Source organism: Dermacentor albipictus, chromosome 1, assembly GCF_038994185.2.
Source record: "Dermacentor albipictus isolate Rhodes 1998 colony chromosome 1, USDA_Dalb.pri_finalv2, whole genome shotgun sequence".
In the NCBI taxonomy this organism is placed as follows: domain Eukaryota; kingdom Metazoa; phylum Arthropoda; class Arachnida; order Ixodida; family Ixodidae; genus Dermacentor; species Dermacentor albipictus.
The window spans coordinates 109,859,351-109,877,079 of NC_091821.1; the positions used below are offsets into that span (position 1 = coordinate 109,859,351).

General features: G+C 48.8%; 1 protein-coding gene across 2 annotated transcripts in view; it reads right to left on the bottom strand.

Annotated features, from left to right (window-relative positions):
* Positions 1 to 7,520, bottom strand: part of Mtp (microsomal triacylglycerol transfer protein) — a 64,912-nt gene extending 57,392 nt beyond the window's left edge. Inside the window, exon 1 of one of the 2 annotated variants that reach the window (XM_065439427.2) lies at positions 6,852 to 7,520. In XM_065439427.2, the coding sequence (XP_065295499.1) occupies positions 6,852 to 6,906 (55 nt within the window). In that variant the 5' untranslated portion in view covers positions 6,907 to 7,520. The remainder of the gene's footprint in view (positions 1 to 6,851) is intronic. The other variant, XM_065439428.1, reaches the window with a different exon arrangement.
* Between the last annotated feature and the right edge of the window lie 10,209 nt (positions 7,521 to 17,729).

Consider the following 17,729-nt stretch of genomic DNA (forward strand, 5'->3'; position numbering starts at 1 on the left):
CCTCTCGTGAGTGACGTCACGGCCAGGACGCCGCTCGCTCCGGCTCACTCGGCTGCCGCGCGCGCTCGTTCGCTTCGTACATGCTCAGAGTACTGGGCGTGCCTGCCGTACTTTTTCAAAGGTACTTTGGCTGCTATCTGCTGTCACGCTTCAACTGCAGCTTCTTCGAAACTGCGTGAATAGAGAAAATTTGCTGCGAGGATATTGTAAGCCATGTAGAGGTGTAGGGGTCTGTCCATAAAGTTTGCGTAAAAAAATCGACAAAACCAACCTCATGATGACTGTCGAAGGTAACGCGTTTCAACGTAGATGTGCGCCGCGTCTGTCCATAAATTTTGTGCAAAAAGTAATGTTTTCAAATTCTGCACAGGGAAAGTTTGTATGGTGCTTCATTGTAAACGTATAACCTTCATTTAGCATTCAGTTATGTCAGATATTTCGCTTTAAAGGGAACAGTATTCTTGGTATTTGGTGTAAACTTTACGTTAAATCGGTATGTTAGAATAAGATACTGCCTGCGAAGCTCTCTTCAAACTTCATATTGCTCTGGTGAGTTGTTCTATTCAAATGTGGGGACTGTAATTATCCGTAAATGGAAAAGCTAGGGGTGAATGTTTGTACGAAAAAAAAAAGTGCTTCTACTTTCAGCGTTCTCGGAAACAGCCCCCCAGAAAATGCATTGTTCATGACAGTTAACACGACGACGCGTCATGCATGGTATTGCAATCACCCAAAAGAAAAGAGCCAAGCCATTACAAGCGATCGAATGTTTCATATGGTTTTCTTTTCCTCCTTCAGTAGTGGTTCATGTATTCCCATACACTGGGGTGCGCGCACAGCCATTATTTTGGCATGGCTGTGCACGATGCCTCTTCTTAAGGCGTCTGCTCAAGCATTTCTTCTTCTGACTTGTTTCTGACACGTGGCCTGCAGTGGCTTTTATCGACAATATGGCTGATACATCCCGCAATGGACAGAGAGAGAGAGAGAGATGCAAGCTTCAATGGTATGCGGGAAATGTTAGCCTCGCTGCTTGCCTGACATGTTATATACTCCAGGTGCTGGATGATGATTATTACGCATACAGAGATGAACACTTAACACATACAGTCACACACACACACACGCACAGATAACTATAGTGATTTTCACAAAGTTTGTGAAGGCTGGTTGCCCGCAAAGAACGTCAATAGAAGCAACTGACTGTCGTTATGGCGTTACGTTGAGGCAGGTATTGTAGGCGAAACTCATTTGTTCACTACAACTTCGAATCGAAACCATGAAGCAGTTCTTTTACAGCGCCAATTGGAATACATACGTTATACTCGAGTCACTAGAGCACCGCTTAGGCTGCCTGGAACAGGAAAATCTAACTACCGTCTGCATCATGATGTCTCGAACTACAGTGGTGTTTAATTATACGAACTGAGAACCATTTCCTTCGTCAGTCCATCAGACCAGCTCCTACACCCGCCTCATAAAGAAGATACTATATGCAAGCGCCTCATGAATTCACTTGATTTTCTGTTTATCTTCTTCGGTGAATGCTGATATCTTCAATGTGTCTCATACCACTAATGAATGAAGCTTCGGCTTCTTGCTGTCTGGAACCATACGGCCTGAAAGGCACATTTCGCCCAAAAGGTTGCGCCGAGCAGCTGTGTCAGTTTAGCCAAGCAGATCCTTCACAACTGTTCTCCAAGCAACAAGCACCTGTAAATTTCAAAACTGAGTAGGGCTAGTATGTTGCACTGAAAAGGGAATAAATATTGTTCCATGCCTTTCCGCGAGCGGTAAACAGTTTAAAGCCTCAATTGGCTTTACTTCAAGTTACCGCCGCTTAAGATTACCCGTGAAAGACGGCGTAATATTGATAAGCAGTTCAAAACGCAAACGACACTGGCAGAATCTATGACTGCAGAATTGTTTATTCCTTGCATACTGCCGAAAGTTTCTGTGAATAAATGAGAAAATTCTATATTTTACCATGAACTGTACTCGTCGCGAGAAAACAAGTTCTAGCGGGTTAAAATCAAAGTAACTGTTGTAAAAGTCATATATAGCCAGCGTTTGTTACACGCTAGTTGTACGACGCAAGTATGGCTACTTAACTGGATTGTTTCATCCCATGTTTTCACGATTATGTGTTTTTATTATCCACGTGAGCCACTGCTGTAGAGCGTAGAACTGTACACGAAAAACCCACACCGCTGTGGACTCGGCTCCGTCAGGCGTCACTGTAACGTTGCCTTTGATAAATATATTGTTGCCTAGGAAATAAGCTCCTTCAATAAATTTTGACGAACGAGGACATCGTAAAAAATATATTTGAGAAGACCGTCATAAGTGTACCAGCATAGCTAACGAGAGCGAACAAAAAAAATAAACACTGCAAAAAGCGCCCGCCACTGCCCGAACTGTAGCAGACGACATGTGCGAGTGAGTCCTTGCCATGACGTCATGCGAGCGGCGCTCGCAGTGCCCCTGCAGCTCGTTCTCTGGGCTAATAGGCGAGAATTACGCGTGAACTATAACTGTGAAACAGTTACGCAGAAACGGTGCACAGAGTGGAGAGTCTTAAAACAGGACAAGAAGCTTATCATACGGAAGGGGAACTTGTCGGCAAAGAGAAGCCAGGAAAAAGGCACTGCTACACTCATTATGAGGCGTCTGGACGACCTTGAGTGCCAGTGATTTGCCAGATTATTCAGGAAAGGACCATATTTCAGGGACACCATCACAGTGGGTCTTCAAAGTATCTGTCGCCAGATATAGCATATCATCTGTTCAATATACCCGGTGTTTCAGCGAACACTTTCGAAAATTGCCTGTGGCAGAGATAGCACAATTATAGTCCATGAGCTGGCATACTTGAAGAGGCGCACATTACTTGCAAAAAGAAATTGAAATGCATAATTAACAAATCATGCATAATTAATGCATGATTAACAAAAATCAGTAATACAGCTTTTAACTAATTGCTGTATATATATGGCACATATTGCAATTTACAAATTCCAGCCCGGGAGTTCACAAGGCGGACCCACCTGGAACGAATTCTCAGGATGACACCAGTTTCGAGATACTAATTCTCGAACTTCGCAGAGAATCGCAGTGGCGTTCCAGTTACCTTTTGTGCTTCAATGCATAAATAGACATTTTGTTAAGAAAGTAAGTGGAATGACGGTGCACTTACTTTTACCGCAAGTTTGACGGCGCATGTCTCGTAGATGGTGTCATCCACAATTCTTTTCAAGTGGATATGCCGTGCAGCGACACTTGCTATTATTAACAAATTGCAATATGTGCCATAAGGTGATTAGTTAAAACTTAATTGGTGAATTATGCATTTAAATTTTTTGTGCATGTCCGCCTCTTCTAGTAGGCCAGCTCATGGACTATAATTGTGCTATCTGCCACAGGCAATTTTTTTTTTAAATTTAGATTGTTCGCTGAAACACCGGCTATATGCATCCCGAATTTGCGTCAGCTATAGAGGCAGAGTCTGTTTTGGAATTGACGTTTTAGAGTCAGCTTAAAGCATCGCAGGCCATCTGAAGCACCAACAGTAGACGAACAACCTTGACTAATATGTTTACTTCAACTGCGATTCTTGAGAACGAGTGATAAAAAAAAGACCATTTAAACAATATGAACGTGTAAGTGCAACAGATGATGATTGCGGATAATCCATCTGCACGATAATAATGTAACGAGACAACTGTAGCGCGCTTTCACGTTGTGAAACTACATGACAATAATTTTTGGCAATGATGGAACACTGCTATGGGGCTCATGAAAATCAGGCTGTATGCTGAGGTTCGACCAGGTATTTATCAGTTGGGTAGATATTTATTCAGAGTTATCACCCACGCCCTTCATTTGTATCAATTTTTTTTTAAGAATCGGTGTTTCGTCGGTGACTGAGTTAATGAATTAACCAATTAACCAATCAATAGCCGGGACTTCATAAACGCTTGTAAGCAGCATGAGGGCGGGTTTTATAATCACTCACCAAGCTCGTCGACGCCGTCAAATGAGGCGCCGCTGATCTGAATTGTTAATAATGGCGGCACCCGCGCCACGGTTGCTTAGTGGCTATGATGTTGGGCTGCTAAGCACGAGGTCGCAGATCGAATCCCGGCCACGGCGACCACATTTCGATGGGAGCTAAATGCGAAAGCACCCGTGTACTTGGATCTAGGTGCACTTTAAAGAAGCCCAAGTGGCCAAAATTTCCGGAGTCCCCCACTACGGCGTGCCTCAATCAGATCGCGGTTCTGGCGCGTAAAACCTCGTAGAAAAAATAAAGGAGGCGCCGACATCTTGGAAATTCGGTTGTTTTTTCCGTCGAAGAAACCGGAGCAGCATCTGCAGTTTGCTCACGCTGCTCCAGACGCGGCCAGAGGGACCGCGACGCGCGCTATCGCGTACAGCTGCCACACGTATCCAGCGCTATCGCATCACACTGCAGGCTCGCGTGCACGCACTTGAGTGCATGCGCATACTGTGCTAGCTCTGTCGCGGGACACGCGGACGAGTAAGCGAGAAAAATGTGGCGCACCGCCATCAAAATGTTGCCTCAATAAGCACGGGTGAAGTTGTGAACTACGGCGCTGTGTCAGCAGATCGGTGTATGCCATCGAAGTGATATTTCGGGAACAAAAAGAATAATAATAAACGACGATTATCGATTTCTCTAAATTATAACTATATCGCACCATCAAGTTCGAAAAGCCCATCATAAAGGCCCGCAGAGCTAAGGACAGTTGACGCAAGCAAAATTTTCAACACGCCGCTCACTGTTAAGAAGAGCGTCGTCCCTTTCGCAGCATATACTGGAGTTCGCGGCCCTCTGCAGCAGAAAAATACAGATAGCGGCGGGTGAGAAACGATAGTGGCTCTAAGCCCGCTGGTTTCCGCTGCAGGCGCAGGAAATTCGCCTACGGAGCTATCCTCTCCCCCCCCCCCCCCTCCCTCCTTCGTCCTGTTTTCTATCGTCGTAGTCGACGTCTAGACACGAAGCAGAGGAACGGAGGGTGCCAAGACGCTTGCAGGACGGATTTCGAGACGCTCGACACGCTACAGCGCTCAGCATTCACGTTCGAGATGCCCGTACAGGCATTCCTGAATAAATAACACGCGACATCGACAGAGCTTAGAACGCGGCTCAACGGTCGTGGCGTGCGGCTGCGAACAATTACAGAGGCCACGCTTGAAAGCAGCTTGGCCGAGGAAGGACGGTGACTAGAGAAGACTATTATCGGGTGCAACACAAATCCAGAGCTTACGCTGTACTTATGTCGGTGCGCAACATTCGAGCGCAGCTACGGTGTGCAACATTTGTTATACAACTACATACACCGCTCTGCCTTGGACTTGAAATAGACAACGCGCTACGACGGCCGAGAAGAAAGAAGTCTAACTGCACGGAATACGTAATAACGGGAGCTGGAAGTATACCAGTAGCTGTTGTGGTTAACGAAAACAGCCGCATGAGGTGCGGTCTTACATGTGGGCTAAACATGCTGGGCGAAAGTGCCGAGCACCGAATTCAAGTGGGCAAAGTCGTAGCTGTCCTAGTTCAGCACAGTTGCAACTAGTATCGTTTCATAAGGGTCAGTGACTGACAACGTGTCAAACGTTGAATGGCGTCCCAACCAGTATACACGACATTCGCTACTGCTTGTACCGGTATTGCCGGACGGCCCCGCCTTCGTCGCTCCTTTGGCGCCAATTTCAGCCACAAAATAACGTACAATCACAACAGCTGCTGGTATACTTCGAGCTCCCGTTATTACGTACCATGCCTCTCTGCAGTGCGCGCTAAAGCTGCGTTCTTTGGTAGACACAGCATCATGTCTAGAATCCTTTTTGCTAACTGGATAACAACAAGAAAAAGAAAAGGAGGCATTGGCTTGGCGAGAGCCATTCACTGTCATAAATAAAAGGTTTAGAAGACGCCTGTATAAGCCCAGATTGCGTCATTTTTTTTTCTCCTGTATATCCATCGGCACTAGTTTTCTTTCAATACCATGTTGAGACAAAATTTGAATTGGGAAGGAAACGCTAAGTACACCTCGGCTACGATAAACGCAAAGTACACGGTGGATGTAAACGCGGACAGATATCGGGGCAGTATTGGAGCCCATGACGCCTTTTCGTACCGAAATACTGCTATTGGTGCAAGTTCTTTGGTGGAAATCAGCAGTTATTAACGGGGAGTGCCTTTTCTATAGCAGATCTTCGCATGGAGCCAACCATCACTTACGTGTACTAATAATTTAAAATGCCATCATTAGCTAACGAACTGAGCATGGTTTGAATTGACTGAGTCGCGTCAACGTAAAGCTGCTGGCTGACACGTATACCTAAGCATCACACTTCGGGGTGTCTCTCATGTGGCGTTACACGTGTCTGCACCGCACACGTGAGTGACAACACGGTGCACCATTGTGGGCGCTTTCATTAACGCTGACCGATGCCGCCAAAAGGCGCTACAAAACCATGCTTTAACGCGTTTACAGCACGTGGTTACGCGCTCGATTGACAGGACACGCGCATCAGACGAAACAAGGGTCGTTCTCAAGAAGACTTCGCGTCTGCGGACACACTTGTCTCAGCTCTTGTAGGATAACCCCACATCGAAGTTGTAAAGCACGACTTAACCGCTATATTGCTTTCCCCACATAGGTGGCGTATACTATACAAACATGCTCGGGCCTCCGTATAAGGCCACGTGCAGACTGACTTTCAGGCACTACGTGCAGCAGGCAAAGCCAGAGCTTGTCGCTGTGGCGGTGCCCAGTTGGGTAGTGCCCCGGCAGTAGTACAAGACGAGCGTCACTCACCGGCGAGGCAGGCGAGCGCCGCCAGCAGCCAGGGCAGCAGCCGGGTTCGGGCCATGGTGGTAGTGGCGGCGGCGTGTGCTCGCGGAGCCGCAGCGAACCTATCGCCTCTGGGCGCTCGACTTGCGCCGCGCCGCGGAGGCAAGGGCCGCCGGTTGGTTGACCTTCAGATAAGGGCGGCCCGGATCGCGATGATATTTCACCGAGGCTCGATGGCGCGGCTGATAGGCGCTGAGTGAGGACTCCTGCGCCTGCTGGACCATCGCATCCGAGCCGCGGCCGGTCGTGCTGACGGCGGGCGGCCGAGCAGCGGGCTTGCCCCAATCTGGCCTTGGCCTTGCGGGCGACGACGATCGGGAGGGGGGGGGCCAGCGGCCGAAAAAGGCAAAAGTGGTCCTGCCAGTTCGCCCGGGCTTCTTCCGGGTGAGGGTCGGCCGCCGCCGCCGCTGCTCGGTCGGCACCGTTGCGCGCTCCTCGCCCGGCCGGAATGCCGATGCTAATAGAGAGGGGGCTGCGACGCTCCGGCGACGCGCCGCCACCATGACTGCGCAGCCCAGATCATTGGGCCGCGCGGTCGTGCACTGCCTCAAGGGCGCCCGAAGGCCTCCCCGCACGGCCAGGGATGACGCGCTGAATCAGCTTCCTCGCACGTGCAAAAGGGCGCTACGGAAATTCCCTCCAGTCATTGCAAGATCGTGCAGCATGCAGTCAGCTGATGGTTTTCTTTGCTGTCCTCCAGCAAAGTGTCGCTATGTCACAGCGCGTTCCCGCTATCTGTCTGAGTATGAATATGGGCCGACACAGTTCAAGTTAATAGTCCATAGACTATATCGGGTATAAGGAAGAAAGATCTGATATTGTCAGGCTTAACGTCCCGAAGCTGCACAGTGGTTTAGAACGGACGCCGTAGCGGAGGGATTCGGACATACTTGGCCAACTGGGGTTCTCTGAAATGTACCGAATTCATAATAATATTTGGCGTTTTACGTGCCAAAACCACTTTCTGATTATGAGGCACGCCGTAGTGGAGGACTCCGGAAATTTTGACCACCTGGGGTTCTTTAACGTGCACCTAAATCTAAGCACACGGGTGTTTTCGCATTTCGCCCCCATCGAAATGCGGCCGCCGTGGCCGGGATTCGATCCCGCGACCTCGTGCTCAGCAGCCCAACACCATAGCCACTGAGCAACCACGGCGGGTGTACCGAATTCATGGTACACGAGCGTGTTTGCATGCCGCACCCATTGGACTGCGATCGTCGCGACTAGGAATCGAACGCGTGACCTCAGCAGCGCAACGTCGTAGCCACTGAGTCACTGTGGTGGGTGAAGAAAAAGAAAATCAGCTCATAAGAGTGCATGTTCGAAGTTATGCATGCAGACAAGGGCACAAGAAGAGGGAAACTGAGTACACAAAAGTCGACTATCAACTGAAGGCTGGCACAGTACGGGAAAAGAAGGTAGACACAAAACTTATCTGCGCATGCTCAAGAGAGGCAGCGCTAACTGTCAATCAGGGACACTCGCCGGCCAACGCGAAAGATAACTGTTTAGGCACGATATTTCATCTTTATGTAAGATAATCGAAGGCTGGGGATAACGCACGCGCTTCTACTACTATTGATATACGAAGCCTGAAGACGTGCTTTTTATCCCGAGCTCAACTTACTTTTTGTCGTTCTAAGCTGCATAAAGTCACCGCATGTTAATATGTCGGATTGCTGGAGTTTATTTATTGTTATTACCTACTTACGCGGGAATTATTTAACCATCATGCAACCGTTGCGGCTTTTCCATGCTTGTAAGCTGAATTTTTTTCTTCAGGCACACTCGCTTACTGAATCCATCTATCAAGGAGTGAAAGCAAGGTCACTATCACTTACGAGCAAAAAAAGAACGCGATGCTATCGGCATCATTCGGCCAAGGTATGCAAGTCACCTAAGGGTGCAAAATTCTGCGTTCTGCATGCTTCAAGTGACAGTTAAAGCCTGAAGAGGATGCCCATGTGTCTATGACTATGTACATAATTAGCGCAATAAAGTCATGAACACAAGTAAAGGCAAAACAAACACAGCTCCATGCATGGAGTGTCTCGTCGCGTCTGTTTATGCCTTAGATTTAATGTGTTGCTCACGCTTTCCTTGTCTGGATCTGTGCCGTGACGCAGGCGGACCTTGCACGAGCGTTGTGTTTTCCAGGCGGAGATACCGGAAGCTGACACAGAAGCTTACCGCACATGGACGAGCTCCAACGCTTACACCCGGAACCTTCTGGGCGTTGTACATGCAGCCTGTAAGCTTGCATGCCCTACTTTAACCGCTCTCTAACTTGCTTCACACCTGCGAGCACCTACAAATATACTTCAACTTACTACGCCATTACAAAGAAAAGAAAATATTCAGTTTCGCCATACAGCAGAAGCAATTAATGCGATAGCAACGTGTTAGAATATTACACGAAGTGTATGACCCGTAGCTGCAGTGGCAGTGTTAATTAAACTATATGCGTAAGCCGACTAAGTAAAAACGAGCTCTTGTGCTCGGGGCCCTCCGTTTGAATCCTGCCATGGCACAAATTCATTAATGTTTATTATTTAAAGCCAAGTCTTTCTTAGCGACTTTAACACCACTTTTCCGCATCGGGTATGTTTCAAACGTCTTTCCTGAGCCGGTCCAGGAGGTAGTGCACAGCTGCGCCGAAAAATTACATCATTTTCAGGTTTGAACTCTGTTATTATTTAAGTCTGAGACAGTGACAGTGACAAGAACTTTATTAAGAGTGTCCTGAGGAACTCGATTGGGGGGACCGAAGGCTCCCCGATCAAGTTGGTGGCTCCGCCCACGACGGGACAGGGAGGTGGTGACTCTCCGCGACGTCGCGGGCCCTCTGGACGACCTGTAGTTGGTTTGTGAAATCCGAGCTCTTCAGCAAGGCGTCCCACTTGGACTAGTTATGAAAGTCGGAGCCCGCGTTGTACGGGCACAGCCAGAGCATGTGGTCGAAGGAGCAGCACGCGTGACCGCATTTGGAGCACGATTGCGGGAAGTTCGGGTCTATCCAACTCAGCGCTCTAGGGGTGAAGTAGGATCTCGTCTGTAAAAGTCTGAAAGTAACAGCCTGAGCCCTGTTGAGTTTCGGGCTGGGGGGAGGGAATTTTCTTCTGCTTAGTCTGTAATGTGATGTAATTTCATGAAAGGTCGTAAGATTATCTGTGAAGGAGCAATCCTGCGGGAGAGCCGGACCGTTATCTCGGGCGCGGTTCGTGAATTCACGCGCCAGGCAGTTGGCCCGCTCGTTAGGGTTGCAACCCGCTTGGTTAGTTACATCGTTCATGTGCGCCGGGAACCACGCTAATGTATGACCTCCAATGTGTTCTCGCGTAGTAATACGAAAGGATCTGTTGACGATGTCGGCTGCGTATTTACAGACTAGAGCGGACGAGAAAGCCCTAACCGCCGTGCGCGAGTCGGAGAAAATGGTCGCTGGGCATTTTGCGGCTTGAAGAGCCAAGGCTATCGCGGTTTCCTCCGCCTCATTCGCGTGTTTAGCGTAAATTGATGCGGCGCTGATAAGTGTACCGCGCGCGTCAACGACCGTGATTGCAAACCTGTCTCCGCTGCCATATTTGGCGGCGTCGACGAAGAATGCGTCTGCCCCGTAAGGATCGATTCGTCGAAGGATGGTTCTAGCCCGCGCTCTTCTGCGACCTTCGTTATATATTGGGTGGATGTTCCTCGGCACGGGCTCAACCTTTATACCTTCACGGGCTAATTTAGACAGGGGGTGTCTGTCGAGCGGTGCCTGTATAGGGAGCTGACCAGTCTGAGAAGATTTAAGATAAAAGGTATGTGCTGTCGGTGTTTTCCTTCATCACATTTGTTTGTGGACTGGCTCTTTGCAAGTTATGTCAGGCAACTAGAGCGACACTCTCACACATGTTGTGGGAGAGTCCTGTTATATCAGCTAAAATGGCAGTAGCTCCGGAGGCTCTTGCGTCGAAGTGGGCTGCCGCTTTGCGCAGTTCCAACCTCAGCACACAAGATTGGGCAGTCCAGCAGGCCCGAGAGGTGGCGACGAGGCAAGGCCTCGAAGTCACCTCATGGGAGACCTGAGCCCGGGTCGTTAAACTCTGCGGGATTTAAAATAACAGTTGTTTCCATCCATCCATTGTGGACTGGCATTCTCCAAATTCTTAAGAATAACTTTTTCAATAAACTGAAGCATCACTGCTTAGTGAATAATGTAAGACCTGGTACGAGCAACCTTAGGGATAGAATGGTGTGGCAATATAACCCGCATATACCGCATGCGATATAGCATAGCATGACTCATAACATACATACACCTAAATATATACGGAACCTAACGGCGACGACGACGACAAAAATTCTGTTGGAGTGTCCACATAATTGTTATCGCAATAAAAAAGACCAACAACATAAAGACGGCGCGAGCAGAGAATATCGGCTCGAGCGCGAGCAGAGAAAACGAAACAGAAGGCGTTTGCACGAGGAAGAAAGAGGAACGTTGGCTCTGGTCAAGTAGCTGGCAGTTTTGTTTTGTTGTTTGTCTTTTACCTGACCTTTTGTTCCAATATCTGTTAACTTGCCAAAGTAATTTCCTATTTCTCTGCAATGTTTCTCTCATCGCCAGGCCAGGAGGCTTCCTCCTGGTCGGCTTCGGTTCCTCCCCCTGATTTGCCGGTGGAGCTTTTCTTACGCATTGGGACAAGCAGCGTACCTGCGGCTTTGGTCCCGAGTGATGGCGGAGTGATTCGCATGAACAATCTTAAGGCAATTCAAATCGAACTCCGTATGGCCTCGGCCAGTTTTCAACAAATCACCGAGGTTTGACAGTTTAGCTGAGGGGACATTCTTTGCTGTTCGTCAGACCAGGCTGGTGTTCAAGATTTACTGAAGTGCAATGTTTTTGTGACACATCCGGTGAACAGTTTCATTCCTCATCACCTTGCATATACCAAAGGCCTATATATTCCACGGTGTCGACATAAGTCTATGTCCCGCAGAAATTTAGGAAATATTTTCAGCGGCAGGCGTGATTTCTCTGTATTGTTGCAGCCGTGTCGTTGATAATAAGCGCATGTCTACAGAAACAGTCATTGCTACATTTGCTAGAATTATTATTATTATTTGTTTTGAACACATATATACAATGAACCGGAAAGGGCAAGTTAGGAGCAGGCTGGCAACTGCCACCGGAAGGGGCACAACGCCTCCCTACTCTTCAGAAGGGAGGTGACAGCAGCACAGAAATGGAAGATATGAAGGAGGGCAGGGAAGAGATCCGGACAGCACCCGGACAGATCTAAAGACTAAAGTAGAACACAGCTAGTACAGACCACACAGTAGGGCAGGCCACTGAAGGTCACGCTACTACAGAATGTTGAATGTAATAGTTTCAACGCTACAAACGTGAACCTAAGTTAGCTAACTCTAGAAAAGTAAGTAGAGCGCGATGAGCCTGATCACTTTTAGACGCACAACTACTGGGGTACAAATATTCGTCGAGTGTCGTACACCGCAGGCCAAGGAGATGATAGTCTCTCACTAGGGACACGCGCGGCGCACTGAAAGCGGGACACTCAAATATAAGGTGCTGAAGTGTTTTACAGCAGCCACAAGACGTACACGATGGACATGCCACACGTCCTTGTGCACGTTCACCAAGCCTTAGATTGAGTAGCTGTGCGCTAGCGCGACGAGGCAAGCCTCAACCGCGAACGTGGGGCGGGAACGTTCCATTTGCGACGCGCTGGCCTGGATTCTGCTTGAGTAGGTGGCGACGAATCAGCAGACGAGCGTCATCAAGCTTGCACAAAATTTATGGGCAATCACAGTTGCTATGAGCGCAAGTTGAAGCGAGTCGATCAGCCTCTTCATTTCCGGCGATTCCTACGTGTGAAGGTATCCATTGAGCAACGAGAAATACCCCACGTGATGAAATTTTGCTCGCAGAGTCAGTAATGCTGCGCACAACTGGGCAATCAATCTCACTGCGTTGTAACCTGCTAAGGGTAGCGCGGGAGTCCATAAAGATGGCAATCTTCGATGTAGTTAACTCCTCTTGCACGTATTTCAGTGCAACATTAATCGCTGTTAGCTCCGCAGTTGTTGACGAAGTTGGATGAAGTATTTGAAAGATACGCCGTACTTGAGTCGAAGGGCAGAAAAAAGCTGCGGACCGTCGCTGCGTACAGATGCATCTGTAAATATTTGAAGATAATCTGGAAACCTTTCGAACATGCGAGACTGAGCCAATTGTAATATTGCCGAAACAGGCATATCAGGCTTTTTGTGCATGTCAGGGATTGTGAGGTAAATGGGGAATACGTCTTTCGTGATATCTTTTGGAAGCGGAGGCGTAACTGAAACAGCATGTTCAAAAATGTATGTAATATTCATAAACAATGCCGCCATTTTTCCCATGCGAGATAACGGGTGGTGAATGAGACGTTCAAGGAGCGATTGACCATTTAATGCGCGGTGCAGATGCTCAATATTGTCACGCGCTAACGCAAGAGTAAGTAACAGTACGAGCAGCCAGAGACGAAAAATGCCAGGCACTAAGCGACGGTTCTCCAGCGGGCGCGGGATCTTTGACTTCGTCGTCTTCTTCGCCGTTTTGCCGGGCACGCAATGCTGACTGTTCGCTGGCTCAAAACACCAGGTGGCAATATGATATAGAGCTCTCTGGTCTGCTTGCAGCCTCAGGGGTAACTGATGCGCTTCAGTGAGTAATGCAACAGATTCCGCCTCACGAGGTAATCCAAGCAATAGTCGAAGGGCAACGCGATGATCTCGTTCCAGTTGGGCCATCAAACTAGGTGGTACGTTCAGGACTAGTAACGCATGCATCATGCCGGAGAGTACAGATGACTGGTACATCTAGAGAGCCGCTGTTTGGTCGCAGCGAGCACCTTTAGCAGTCAAGGCGGCCACCTACTTAAGGAGGGAGTGCGATTTGCGTCGTACAAATTTAACGGCAGGACGCTGTTACGGTTGGCGTGTAGCACTCCGGGCAAAAAGGATGCTCAAAGACCATGCCTAAGCGAAACGAAGGATGAATTCCTAATTTGATATGGTTGTCTCGAGTGGTTGCCGGTCTGGCAGGCGCCCCGCAGTGATGACAGGCCCCTTTGTGAGTGCGACTCTAGGGCAGAACCCTTTTCACAAACTGCGCGACTCCAGGGGAGCACCCTTTCCGCGAACTGTCCGACTCTAGGGGAGACCCTTTCCGCGAACCAAACAGGACCCGCGGGTTGCCGCCAGAGGAGGTAAGCTCGTGCAACGTCACCTGGGAGAAAGGATCAGCCGCCCATCGCCGACCAGACTCAGTGCATGTCACGTGACGTTGACGTGAGCAAGATCCCGCCTACGATTTTAGTGGGCCTATTTAAGGGGCCCCGCAATGTACTTTTTCAATTCATTCATTCTCTTCTTCTATATCCTTCACCAGCCATTGAATAAACAGTGCAAGTTTTGCACTAGAAATCGTCTCGTCCCTGCCTGGTCACCTTGGTCCACCGGACGCCTGCAGCCTGCCGACAACGCCACGCTACCCAATAGTAACGCCGGTCGAGGTTCGAGAAACAGGCGTCGCAACAAAGCCAAGAGATGCGATTATCCACAATTAATCCAAAGTAACGGTGTTGTCGCACCCAGTTTATAGGCGTTTCGTCAAGGTACAGTCGGCTCATTGTTCGATGAGAGCGTTGCTTAGGGTGATATGCAATTGCAGCCGACTTAGTAGGTGATATGAGCCGGCCAACTTTACCCAAGTACTCCGAAGTAGCGTTTAGAACTTTCTGCAAGCTTGCACGAAGACGCGGACCAAGGTGCGAAGGGCCGCTTATCCACCGCTTATCCACAGAGCAATGTCATCTGCGTAGACAGCTATGCTCACAGGGAAGTCACTGTCCCGGGGCAAACGACTTGGAAGCTCGGCGAGTACGATGTTAAACAAAAGCGGCGATAAACCGCTGCCCGGTGTGACACGGCACTTCACATTTCGGTATTCACTAGTTACTGCTCCGACACGCACTTTCATCCGGCGCTCCGACAGAAAATTGTGCACAAAGCGGAACAAAAGAACAAAAATAATCGCCTTATGCGGAACTGAATCGAAAGCTTGCTGTATGTCTAGGAAGAGCACGTAGGCGGAATGCTTGTTTCTTCTAGCAAATTCGAGCGCCGAGACAAGGTCTGATATGCTGTCCAGAGCTGAACGGCGGTGATGAAAGCCACTCATACATCAGGGAAAAAATTCAGCTCCTCTAGCCTGACATCTAAGCGAAACAAACCATTCGCTCCATCAACCTGATGACATTTGACGTTAGGGATATTGGCCGGTAGGAGTTGAGGTGTCTTGCAGGGCGCCCTGACCTTAATATTGGTATCATCACGGATGATTTTCATTCAGCAGGGATTACACCAGTTCTCCAGACTTCATTATACTCGTCCAATATACGGTCATGAAAACTGTTATCAACGTTCCGCAATGTTTGATACGTTACACAATCTGCACCTGGAGCAGTGCGGCATTTGGAGAGGTTCAGCGCGTGTCGCAGCTCCTCAAGAGTGAAATCTGCCTCGTCCATCTGCCAGGCTGGACCGTAGGAAGCGGTTATGGTGCTGTGACGTGTCAAAGAAGGAAGGTTGCCATTTGTGGTGTCGCTGGATGAAGGAGAGACGAAACTGTCTGCAAATACCTCCGCTATAACTTTTGGTGACTGGTGTTGTGCCATTACCACAAGCCCGGATTCCGAATCGGCAAGATGCAGAATTTATCCTGCGAGCGCCCTTTGGACAAACCCAGGGCTGCGCCGAAAGACACAGCGCCCTAATTCTCCCTTGACAAGTCAAGATGCTGAGCCGTCAGGCAGCGGTGTCCTGCGGAGAAGCATCGGCGAGCAACATGTTCGAACGTGCCACCAAGTGCCAGACAGCCCGGCGCCGCACCTCCTTTTGCCTGGAGGTCACCGCGCGCGCGAACTTTGAACCGGGTGGCCAACGCGGTCGCTGGTTGGACCTCTCGGACGACCGTCGAGTGCTGGCTTTGTATTGGGCCGTTTGAGTGACAATGGTTTCTCGGGGATTATAAGGCCACGACGAGCCGCCTGGAAAACCGGATCCGCCGACCCACCGGGAGCACAGTGCCGCTCTCGACTGGAGTGAAATGTGTCACGCGTTTTCGCCGGACGTCGCCGTGCGGGAACAGTCGCGTTTACTGTGAGCTCTCGGCCCCAGTGCCGATCCGATATTGTCCTGTATAATGACCTGTATATAATACAGGTCATTACAGTACCACCGGCACCCACGACGATAATGGAAGAGAAAATCGTCTAGAGGAATTCGAAATCCCACAGGTAACGCCGGAAGAAGTAAAGAAAGCCTTGGGAGATATGCAAAGGGGGAAGGCAGCTGGGGAGGATCAGGTAACAGCAGATTTGTTGAAGGATGGTGGGCAGATTGTTCTAGAGAAACTGGCCACCCTGTATACGCAATGCCTCTTAACGTCGAGCGTACCGGAATCTTGGAAAAACGCTAGCATAATCCTAATCCATAAGAAAGGGGACGCCAAAGACTTGAAAAATTATAGACCGATCAGCTTACTGTCCGTTGCCTACAAACTATTTACTAAGGTAATCGCAAATAGAATCAGGAACACCTTAGACTTCTGTCAACCAAAGGACCAGGCAGGATTCCGTAAAGGCTACTCAACAAGATCATATTCACACTATCAATCAGGTGATAGAGAAATGTGCGGAATATAATCAACCCTTATATATAGCTTTCATTGACTACGAGAAAGCATTTGATTCTGTCGAAACCTCAGCAGTCATGGAGGCATTGCGGAATCAGGGTGTAGACGAGCCGTATGTAAAAATACTGAAAGATATCTATAGCGGCTCCACAGCCACCGTAGTCTTCCATAAAGAAAGCAACAAAATCCCAATAAAGAAAGGCGTCAGGCAGGGAGATACGATCTCTCCAATGCTATTCACAGCCTGTTTACAGGAAGTGTTCAGAGACCTGGATTGGGAAGAAATGGGGATAAGAGTTAATGGAGGATACCTTAGTAACTTGCGATTCGCTGATGATATTGCCTTGCTTAGTAACTCAGGGGACCAACTGCAATGCATGCTCACTGACCTGGAGAGGCAAAGCAGAAGAGTGGCTCTAAAAATTAATCTGTAGAAAACTAAAGTAATGTTTAACAGTCTCGGAAGAGAACAGCAGTTTACGATAGGCAGTGAGGCACTGGAAGTGGTAACGGAATACATCTACCTAGGGCAGGTAGTGACTGCGGATCCGGATCATGAGACTGAAATAATCAGAAGAATAAGAATGGGCTGGGGTGCGTTTGGCAGGCATTCTCAGATCATGAACAGCAGATTGCCATTATCCCTCAAGAGAAAAGTTTATAACAGCTGTGTCTTACCAGTACTCACGTACGGGGCAGAAACCTGGAGGCTTACAGTTGATGTTCGCCTCGATGTCAGTGAGGGAAAACTTGAAGATATTATGGATGTCGCGAAGTCACGTTACAGTAGGCAAGCCAGTGACGCTGATTGCAATGGGGTTAACTGTTTATTAAGATAGAATATGCAAGCGATAGAAAGGAAAGTATTTACACGGACATCACTACGAGTAACATGTTAGAATTTTGGTCTTCTTTCTTAGCCGAATCTACACCGAATCCCCACCAACGGCCCCGCACGCACCTAAAAGCATTCCCAGCAACCCCCTCGCCCCATCGTTCGTCCAATCACACTGCGGTGCGCGCAGTGTGCACACAACGGGGCTCCAAGGTGACACTATCGGGAGTTCCAATACGTCCAGGTCGTTGCCACAAATCCC